The sequence below is a fragment of the Argiope bruennichi genome, chromosome 10 (genome assembly GCF_947563725.1).
Source record: "Argiope bruennichi chromosome 10, qqArgBrue1.1, whole genome shotgun sequence".
NCBI classification, from domain to species: domain Eukaryota; kingdom Metazoa; phylum Arthropoda; class Arachnida; order Araneae; family Araneidae; genus Argiope; species Argiope bruennichi.
In genome coordinates this window covers 12,591,618-12,603,245 of record NC_079160.1, presented here as the reverse complement: position 1 = coordinate 12,603,245, position 11,628 = coordinate 12,591,618, and the positions used below count along the sequence as shown (strand labels likewise).

General features: G+C 30.5%; 1 protein-coding gene across 1 annotated transcript; it reads left to right on the top strand.

Moving 5' to 3' along the window:
- The first annotated feature begins 4,846 nt into the window (after positions 1-4,846).
- On the top strand, positions 4,847-10,427 carry LOC129989199 (uncharacterized). Its single transcript, XM_056097579.1, has 2 exons — positions 4,847-4,881; positions 9,746-10,427. Exons 1-2 carry the CDS (start codon positions 4,847-4,849, stop codon positions 10,425-10,427), a joined length of 717 nt encoding a protein of 238 aa, XP_055953554.1.
- Positions 10,428-11,628: the final 1,201 nt, after the last annotated feature.

Genomic DNA, 11,628 nt, shown 5'->3' with positions numbered 1-11,628 from the left:
TGGATGGATGCATCCTTTCTGAATTCACATTGACATTGATAAAAATGAATAGCATGACCAAACATTTAGTTTTTGATTTTTATATATGCTGCAACAAATGAAACTCGGATGTAAATTAAAATTTGCTCCTGCTCTAACTCACCCTATTTAGCAGTTTAGAATATTTTATTTGCTGCTTTTTAAAGCTCAGAACTGAAGTATACCAGGACGGCTATCATCATAAAATGGGCAAAATTGACGATAGAGCAATGCGATGTTCTGAATGAATTTTTCAGATCAAATTTTTTGAATCATTTCTTATTTCTAATCCTTAGTAAAGTTTTTTTTAAATGTTTCTCATTTCGCAAACTTAAGAAAAACCTGCTTTTTAAACTCTATGCAAAAATACTTAAAATTTTATTACTTTAGCTTTAAAAAAGTCAGAAAAATATGATTATATATTTTAGCAAGAAATAAAAATGATTTCACAATTCCTATTTTTCATAAATAATGGAAACAAATTCATGGAGATAAAAAACAGCTCTGCAGTTACAAGTAAAATGACAGTTAATGCATTTTTTTTAAAATAATAATTTTTGAAGTTAGTGTAAGATTAAATGCTGTACTGCCTTAAAATTTCACAACACTTATCAAGTGAAGAACCTTATTCAATGAATTGCTTTAAAGTTATGAATTTTATTTGAAAACTTTGAATTGAATTTAAAAAGCAAAAAAAAAAGAAAGCTTTTTTTAAAAAAATCATAACATTAACACGTTTAACGTGACTCAACAATTCAATGAAGAAATGACATTATTTTGAATTTTATTTAAAAAAATCCTTGTTACAAATAATTGAGTTTAAGATTAATTTTCCAAAAATTATTAAAACTAAAAAAGAAAGAAAGAATGAAGAGTATTCACTCAAACGAAATTAGAATCTAAACAATCTTTTTAAACCTTTAAAACGGTATAAAAATATTTTTTTATTCAATAATATGTTTTGATGATAAGGCGGAAATAAATTCTGTTAAATTTCAAAAAATCTGTTTATTGTGCGTTTTTAATATCCCAGAAGGAACTTCCTACCACATTTCACTTTCCTCACTTCAGTGATTTGTCCATCAGGGCGAACCTCTCATAGGAGAGAGATTTCAGTGGGAAACAATATATATATATATATATATATATATATATATATATATATATATGAGTTGCAAAAAGAGGAAAAGTAAAAATCGTCAAACCGTAAAGAATAAAAGTTTTGAAAATCTTCATTTTTGAAATTTTAAGTACCAGATGTAGTAGATTTCTTTAAACATACAGAAACTAAACTTTGTCGAGATGGGTCCAACAAACAACAATTTTCAAATGGACGAGGACATTTAAAAAAATCATTATGAAAGAAATCATGATCATTGGAAATCTGTGGCTTCAAGTTAAAATCTCATCATATTCGGATTTTACGCAACGACTAACGCAATGAGTAAGAATTCAATATACATTCCTTTAACAAGTAAATCCTTTTAAAAAGTTGTACAAGACATTGCTCCATCATGCTGGACTCATTTCAAAATCGGATATTCATCTAATTAAATGAACTCGGTAAATGGAAATATCTCGGGAACAGGATTTTACGTTTTCTTCATAATCTAACTGCTTTATAATAGCTGCTACTTGTCGCGTTGCTGCCGCAGAAGAAATAATTTGGGAAATATCGTTTGATATAATTTTGTTTAATTAGAAATGATAGAAAGAATGTTATTTATTTTTTCACGATGAATACATTCATGAAATGGAATGATATATAAAACATAAGTATATATATTTATATAACTTTATTAGTCAAGTATACTTTAGGATAGACAGTACCTTTTGTTTTTCCGTCTTCAGCAAAAATGAATAAATTTCGTGGCTGTCCGACTCGTGAACATCTAACGTGCAACCGGCCATACGCAAAACACGGCTTTTCTGGGTTCAAGGCAATAAGTTGGCAGAGTTTTATCGTCATCGAATGAACAGTATGGCAGAGCATAAAATACGGACAAACAAAAATTTATTTTTATATATTAGATTAAAGGAATCCAATGTACTGTTGTGAAACTAAGACTACTTTCTTAAATAAAGCAATATATTTTGGGGGAAAATTGATACATATGAATAGTTTCTATAAGAGAAGTAAAATGTTAAGAAACAAAACCCAATTAAATATACATTTATATTTCAAAGACAAAGAAAAATATAGTTGCGACTAAATTCATATTTATACAAAATTAGTAAGAAAAAAAAAAGAAGGAATGTAGGGGGGGAGGAAAAATGTTGGCGTAAAATTCAGTGTTCTTTTGCTGATTTGTTCATAAGAAGCTGGTTTTCTATTATTTTCCCACCAAATAATGAATATAATTGATTGATTACACCCTTAGAGTATCCTTCGGGAAGGAGAGGCTGAGGAAAATCAAAGCAATTTCTGAGAGCGAGAAAGAAACTATGTGTTTGCAGGGTTAAAATTTAAAGCAAAATTTTTTCTACAGATAAACACTGCTCTTTTCAAAGTAAATTGAAGTTTTTTTGAAACCAAAATAAATTAAAGCTTAAAAGCTTTTTTTCAGAGCCTCAAAATAAAGCAATGGCTCATTTTACTGTCATTTCTTTGATAGTAAAATGGCCCATTGGTTTTCTTCAAAATAAAAAAGAAATGAAGGAAACGAAGACTCTTCTTAGAGAAAAATATTAAAAATAAAATATATTTTGATAGAAAAATAAATTTAGAAAATTAACAAAACTTCTTTTCAGCCCTAAAAATTAAACAAATGATTAACTACAATTATAGCAAAAATTCTTTTTTGGGAAATAAAATAATTCAGTCTTTTAACTGTTAAAATTAAATAAAATATTTGTTTTCAAAACAAGAATTAGTTAGAAAGGCTTCCTTGGTCACTAAACAAACAAACAAAAAAAAAAAAAAAATGCTTACCAACTAAAAAAAATCTTGCAAAAATTATTACAATTTTATATTAATATATGTTTATAGTTGAGCCCATCTAATCGAATGATAAATATTTGAACCAAGAATTACTTGATGTTTTGTATCACGCAGTGGTGTAATGAAGGTAATTGGTGCCCAAGACGAAACGTTACTTCCTACATTTTTTTTTTTTTTTTTTTTTTCAGTTTTAAATTTTTATACTTGAACTCGATGTATTCCTGCTAAAAATACATTTCGGTTTTGATGTTTAAGTAAACTCTCCGTTTCAAATATATTTGTAATTATTTATGAAGACGATTGATTTAATACTTTATAATTAATCATTCAGTAAAAGTTCGAAATGTAATTTTAAAATATTGAAGGAGATTCGTAAAATTTATCAGAATAATAATTAGTTTTTCTGTGCGTTCAAATATCAGAAGAGAAATATTAAAATGCTTATACCTTTACTTCACTCAAATTATTCCGGAAATATTTGTATTGAAATAAAACAAAGCTGCATAAAAAAGTCAGGAATTCTAGATTTACATTTAAGCATTTCTCAAAGATAATCTAAATCATTTTCTAATAAACATACTAGTATTTAATAACGAGTGCTGATAATCGAGAATGTCATACAAAAATAAAGACCTTCAAAAATAAAGTTAACAACTTTTTAGCGTAATATTTTCGGAATCAAATGTTATATATCGAATTCTCAGTAAACCATATCTAGTCTTACTTTGGTTGGTATTTGTCTTAAATCTGCTGATTACTTACTTATCAGTCAATTTTTGTGCAGAAAAAAAAAAAAAATGTTTTATAATTCAGCTATTGAAAGTCTACAAAACTGAGCATATTTTTCAAAAATAATACTCTGCAATGAGAAATTGAAATTCTCAGCAAAAAATAAGTTTTCAATTTAAATGTTAAGCCTCAACAATATAAAAGAAAAAAACGCTGCTAGTAATTTATATTATAAACGGTTCGAACTATGTTAGGAATAAAAATTATTTTCGATTTCTATGGGAGCAATATAACATTTATAGATGTTTTTAATTTACAAAACAGTTGAGAATTGTTATCTGTGTGATGCACGAAGAGATGTGAATACTTTTAAAAAGAAAATATAAACAATTAGGATCTGTAATACATTATATGTAAATCGTTACATTTTATTAAAATTGATGAGCTAAAATTATAAAACTAAAATAAAATTCACAATGCTGTGTTCAAGCGTTGTCAGCCAAATTCGCAGCTTCAGTAATGCTTGAGAAATTGATTTAATTTTAAATATAATTGAAAAATTGTAAAATTTTTGTTTAATGTACTAAACTATTCAGCAGATATCGTATTTGCAATTTATTTAATATCATAATATTTAATGCAATATTTTCTCCTACAGAATTGATAAAATAATTTTCAGGGGAAAAAAAATAAAATTGAGATTAAAAGCCTCCTCTAGTGTTCGGACGAGGCGAAACCGCAAAAAAAAAAAAAAAAAAAAAAAAAGCAACCCGCATACTACGGAGGGGATAGTGGTTGAAATCGAAGAGGTTATTTTCAATTAACGTCTTTAAAAGAAGGGGAAAGCATCTTCTAATTTCTCTCACTGAATGCCCGCATTCAAAGTAGATTTTTTGAGGTCACCACCTTATTTTCTCCCCCCCCCCGCCCCATCGATAGGAGGCGCTTTCATTTCCCCTTTTTTGCTGCTCCGGGCAAATAGAAGGGTGGGCCTGCCCCAGTCCTCCCCTTGTCAGATTGTAAAACATTTCACATCAGCAAGGAAATGGACAGGAATTCAAGTATTCTATTTCTGATTTCTCAATAGATCACGAACCAATCATCAACGAGCAAACGAATTTATGCTAGCGTCTGAATCGCAACGTCTATCCCTATGGGATGGGCGAATCCATCCCAAACCATACTTTCGACAGGTAGGGACGTTTAACCGAGAGGGGCAGCAGGGATAAACGTTGTCTTTTAAATGTTGAGTTGTAGCTCAACGCTTATCACGGTTCAGCTGGCGGCGTTTCCAAGCAAGGTGTCGACATATTAGCTTAAAACATATTTTTCAGTGACCTTTCATCTTATTTAATGGATATTTAATACAAATACCATTTAATCAAATTTATAGCAAAAAAACAAGAAACGTACCAAAACAATATTTCAGACAATTCATTTTCAGGTGGCTTTTACTTGTTTTAATTATTATTATTACTAATTCTGTTTTTATAGGGTTCTGAATTTTCTGATATTAATGAATCTTGAAATCATTTAAAAGTACTTTTGACCCGACGAATGTTTCCATTAATACATCCTCTTCAAAACTGGTAATTTACTATTTTTGAAAAAAAAAAAAATTAATTGCAATATGATAACATTTCTTTACAGAAAAATTTCTGAATAATATGGAAACATATTTTTTATTTACATCTAACATGCACTATTTCTGTAATAAATAAAAAAGATGTGCCTATTAGAACTTTATATGATTGTATGGATATAATATCTTTATAGTCTGAGAAACAAATATTCTGCCAATGGTTATATTTGCCTTTACATTCCCAGAACAGTGTATGTTTATTTTTTTATAATTCCTAAACTTCACATTTCTATTTGTCTTAACATGTTACCATAAACTGAAAAAAAAAAATGTATTCTGCTATTTTTAAATTTAAAATATGACATGAAAACATTTCAATTTTGTAATATAAACTAAAAGTTGGATTTTTAAACCATAGATAGTCACAAAAGGCATTGACAAATTGAAGTACCTGAAATATATATACTTTAAATAGAATAAGCTTCCTGATATAATCTTTCTGTAGAAGTATTTTCTATAATATGATTAGAATGTTGTTAATTCAGAATATAAACTCAAACAGAATAAATTTGGAATGGATTTAGAATGTTTTCTGATATTTTGCATTTTCTGCAGTCCCAATTTAAAGAGATAGCTGGCCAATTTTTTTCTGAAATAAAAATCTCATTCCCAAAACTGTATCATGTTCTCATATCATAAAAACACAATTTAAGACATTATTTGGGAACTTCATGTTTTACATTTATTTTCCATTAGCCAGTTGCAGTTATATAGTTTCTAAAAATAATTATGCTATGATAAATTCTTTAAAAAAAAAAAAATCCAAGTAAAATATTGCACACATAAATTCATAGTGTCTCTTTTAGAATGTACTAAGTATTCAAAAATTGATTATTCAAAATCAATTGCAGTATTGGCAGTTTGAATCTTGGAACATTTTTTAACGATAAAATGTGACACATCACATGATTTGTGAGAAGATATACTAGCGTTTAAAATACTTAGGTAAATTTTTCCTTCTTGTCACTTTCTTTACTTTATTGATCCTGAAATTGTAATTATGGTAGCTATGTTTTTGAGTTGTAATATTTTTTTTTTATATTATGTGTTGTTCTCATTCTTAATAAAGTTTACACATTTTGCTTAGCATTTTATATGTAGTTTGTGTCTATTCATTGCAAAACCCTCTTGATAATGTTAATTCCTTTCATTAAAATTTTACACTGTAAATTAGAGGCAAATATATCAATTCAATAGACAAAAAAAAAAATTTCATATTAGTATTTCAATTTAGTTACATGCTAAATAATTTGCTATTTTTATTATTTGATTTTTGAAAGTTATATTGTAAAATATTCTACATCCAAAGCATCTCCTATTATGCAATATCAATGTTTGTTGGACTCAGTCAAATATTCATGTATAAATGTTTTTCATTGTTAGTCTTATAAATTATGAGAATTACCTATATAATTCAGTAAATAAATAGCAGATTGTAGTTATTTTTTTTATTCACTAACCACTTACCAAAGAAAATTTTAGCAGTCATTCAGCTAAGTGTAGCCTTATGGGTACCAATCTGTAAATATTCTTACTATATTCTTTAACACTGTAACATTTCTATATTTTATGTGAATAAATATTTTTCCTATACCTATAGCACAATTATGAGAATTACATATATAATGCACAATATGCATGCACAATGGTTCCTATGCTAATTGAGAGTATATTATCTATGCTTCTCAGCCATTCATATTTTGGTTTCCTTAATGATTTCGAAGCAAACCTAATGAAAGCAAATATATCATTTTCTTAACCTCATTGTCATTATATCATTATCATTGCTTCACAAAAATGAGTTGTTATGTAAATATTTAAATAAGTTTTAATGAAATTACTTTCATTCTGTTTACTTTGTTTCCTTGACTTTTCAGACTTGTAATAACTTTGTTTCTAGAGTGACCATCCAACTTTATTTTGTGTTTATTATTTTTTTATTGTAAAACAATAAAATAAATAATATAAAATTATAAAAATATAATATTTCTTCTCATAGAAAAGAACATATTTTTATATAAATACTAATAAAAAAAATGGAAATAACTATTTTCATTATATTCTTTTAATTTAATTTAAGTTTTTTTTTTCTGCCTCTTAAAGTCAAATAGCATAATAAGTTTTTCAAATGATGAAATATATTGTATGCTTTTGAAAAATTCTTTATTTCTAATAAAAACTTCAATGCTATATTTTTTAATAATTAGATAGAATATACCAATGGAAAAACTAAATTGCATTTGAAATTTTAAAAAAATCTGCCTTGAAAAATTTAGATTCATTTGTATATTAAGTAAAAAAAAGTATTCCATTTCTTATTCTATATTCAATAAAGATAATTTTAAAAAAAGTTGTTTGCAATAGAAATTTTATAAAATATTATTATTTAGATTTATAAAATTAAAAATTTCTATAAAATATCTATTAACTATCATTGAGCTATCATCAAATTTATTCAATTCTTGAGAGCTGAAGTTCTACAGATTCACTAGTTTATTTAGCATAATTATAATGTATAAACCAAAATACAGTTTGTAACATTTAACCAAATAACAGATAAGTCATCATGCACAGAGTTATTGTCTGTAGTATTTATGTAAATATCTTTGTCTGCATTATCTAATCCATAAAAAAAAAAAAAACCCATCATTTATTGTATTATTTGCATTTTTTTTTTTTTTTTTTTTAAGTATTACTATAAGTTACAATACCTCAAATTTAGAAGATAGATTAAAGGGTTATTTACATTTTCAACAGCGCCATGATGTCAAGTAACGGTCTCCATCAGAAAAGTTTATGATCACAATACACAGAGTAAATAAGAATATTTAAGTAAGTCAGTTAAAATCACAATTTTAATGCTAAACTATTTGATAGACTCATTGATATGAAGTTATATCTAAACAATTTATCTAAAAACAAATACAACCAATATTCCTGGTGAACAAACTGGTCATTTAATGTGACAAATATGTATATTAATACTATGAAATGCATAACAGAATGATGGAACAGACAATAACAAATATGAAAACAATATCATGTTTTAATATTGCATAGTATTCCCTTGTCCTTTATTAATCCATTTTCTGTTTGTTTCATTACATAATGTTTTCGTAATAAATATCTATTGCTTTTTTATTATATTTAATTTTATTACATATTAAATATTTTACCATTTGTGAGCAATGTCAGTTAAATAGACTACATCTCAAAAAGCAGTTTGCTTCTGTAGGCTCTTCTACATTTAGCTTTTAGTTTTCCTTGTTGTGATTCAAGTGAACTTGCTAATCATTATTTAATTCTTTTTATCATGATTTCATATTTGGTAAGGATATCTTTGTATTTTGTTGTTAAAATAGTAGAAACTTTAGTAATGTGTAAACTTGCACTATCATTTTAATAGGATAAGCATTAAGATTTAGATGAGAAAAAATTTGACAAATCAAATAGAACCTTTCTCATGATAAGGATTATATATAACTATTTCTTTTTATGACTCTTATAATGAAACCAACCAAGATTTTTCAAATAAATTAATAAGTATTGCAATTATTCACAAAAGGAAGATAACACGATTACTTCATTCCCAAACACTGTAAATATGATTTTATATCCCCCTCAGGGGCTCACCTTCTTTAGGTGAGTACGGGTGTCCCAATCCCGAGGTACCCAGGGATCTTTACTCCCTTTATGTTTCCACTCCCCTACGCCTTCTGCTTTCTGCTGTGTTTTTCCCTCCCTCGACGGCAAGCGAGGGGGCTCGCCATGAGAAGCTGTCGCCGCTCTGTTTGCTTCTTGCTTCTCATGGACAGCCAAAGTCCCACGTGTTGGCCGTGCGTGGCAACCCATTTGAAAGACGGGTGGTGTACTGTGGTCCCCTGTGCATCAATCGGCTGGTAGCTAGTCACCTGAGTGGCTAGTCTGCTAGGGATCAAGCGAAGGGGTTACTCCTTGGGCTTGGCGTTAAGGGTGGTCACTGTCCCCGGGGGTAACTCCCAGCGTATAGGTTCCGGCTAGCACCAAGGTAAGTGCCGAGGCTGGAAATGGCCAGAGCCGGTGGCTGCCTTCCCTTGTTGGGCTCCGTGGTGGGAGGTGCCGTCGGGCCTGAATTTCTCTAAATATTGCATGGCTCTTCCCAAAAAGGGTCCCTTTAGTGGGCGTCGCATTGTTCCAAATACTTCTAATTTTGAGTACCATTTCGATAGTTTTTTCATAGTCAAACGTTTGTCCGATAAAAACGAAACTTTTGAAACAGTATCGCCATTCTTGGTGCAGAAGGCCATCACTGCAACTGTCGGTGAAGTAACATCAATTAAAAAGATGCGATCTGGTGACTTGTTAGTAGAGGTCAATTCTCGAAAGCAAGCCCAGATCATACAAAAATTGAAAGCTCTTGCAACTATCCCAATCAGTGTCAGCCCCCATGCTTCATTAAATACCTCTAAAGGTGTTATCACTTGTGGAGAAATTCTGAATCTCTCTGTTGACTACATAACAGATGAGTTAAAATCCCAAGGAGTTGTTCATGTCCACCGAATTACCATCAGGCGTGATGGAGAAATCATAGAAACTAAACACCACATCCTAACATTTAAATCTCCAAAACTACCAGAACATATCTATGCAGGCTACATCAAATTACCAGTAAGACCATACATCCCGAACCCTCTTAGATGCTTTAACTGCCAGCGCTTTGGTCATTCAAAGGCAAACTGCCGCGGGACACTCACTTGTGCCCGATGCGCAGAAAAAGGTCACGACAGCCAGCAGTGTGCCGCAACAGAAAAGTGCGTGAACTGCGGTGGCGATCACACGTCCTACTCTCGATCTTGCTCGCGATGGCAGCTTGAAAAACAGATTATAACTCTAAAAATCAAAGAAAATCTATCTTATCCTGAAGCTAGGCGTAGGATTGTAGCTCAAACTCCTACTCCTGGCATAACATATGCTTCTGTTATAAAAAGGTCATTTTGTGCAAACTGCTCTTGCACAAACTGTATTAAAAACGTTACCACATCCAAACAACTGAGAAATGTTTCTTCTTCAGATACAGAAAACTCCGTCAGTGTTACCCCTGAAACTCCTACAGTTTAAAAAAAAAACTCAAAAATCGCTGACATTGAAGCTTGCAAAACGTGGCCTCTCATTACAAGATGTTCCTCAAAAACTGAAAAAATCGACATTAAAAAATTCCGTCGCTTTTGGGCTTGCGACGCAAGGTATTGTCCATAAAGACTTAACGTCTGTATTCGGCATGCCAAATAGCCCTGATATTAAACTACACCCTTCTGATGATGAGGATGACTTACAGATGAGTTGCGAATATGAGACAACTCAATCAAATAATTCTAAAACTTCCTCTTCAAAACCTCTTTCTTAATGGGTACCTTCCTTTCATGGAATTGTCGCGGCATAAGATCCAAACTGTGTGAGATCAAGTCGATTATTAGCAAATTTCATCCAGTCTGTTTCGGTGTTCAAGAAACGTTCTTGACACCCAGCATTCACATAAAATTGCGTGGCTTTAACTGTGTTAGAAAAGATGCAGACACTGGACATCACAGTTCTGGAGGCGTCTGTATCTTTACTTCGAATTTATATCCAAGCACACCACTAACTTTACACACTTCACTACAGGCTGTGGCTGTGCAAGTTCACACTAGAAAATTGGTCACATTCTGCAGTATTTATTTGCCACCTCATGATATCATACGTCAACAAGATCTTGACAGCCTAGTGTTCCAGCTTCCTAAACCATTTATCATAATTGGCGACTTCAATGGACATAGTACTTTGTGGGGTTCGGATAATACAAACTCCCGTGGGAGACAGATCGAGCAATTTATTGCCAATAACTGTCTCTGTTTACTGAACAACGATGAGAAAACCTACTTCCACGAACCCACGCGTAATTTCCATACTCTTGATCTGGCCATATGCTCACCTGAAATCTTGCCATTACTGACATTTGCAGTTAGCAAAGATTTGTATAACAGCGATCACTTTCCTGTTATTGTCTCCCATGCTGATAGCGGCGGTGCGACTAATTGTCCTCCGCTTTTCCTATTCCAGCGGGCAGACTGGAAAGGTTTTTCACAGTTAGCAGATATCACTCGGGATATGGTCAATACATCAAACATCACGGATGCAGTACAAAATATTGTTGATACCATGATGAATGCCGCTAACAACACTATTCCAAAATCATCCCCACGCCTACGAAAATTTCGAAGACCGTGGTGGAACGGAGCCTGTTGTGACAGTTATAAGCTACAGAAAAAACTGTGGAATAAAT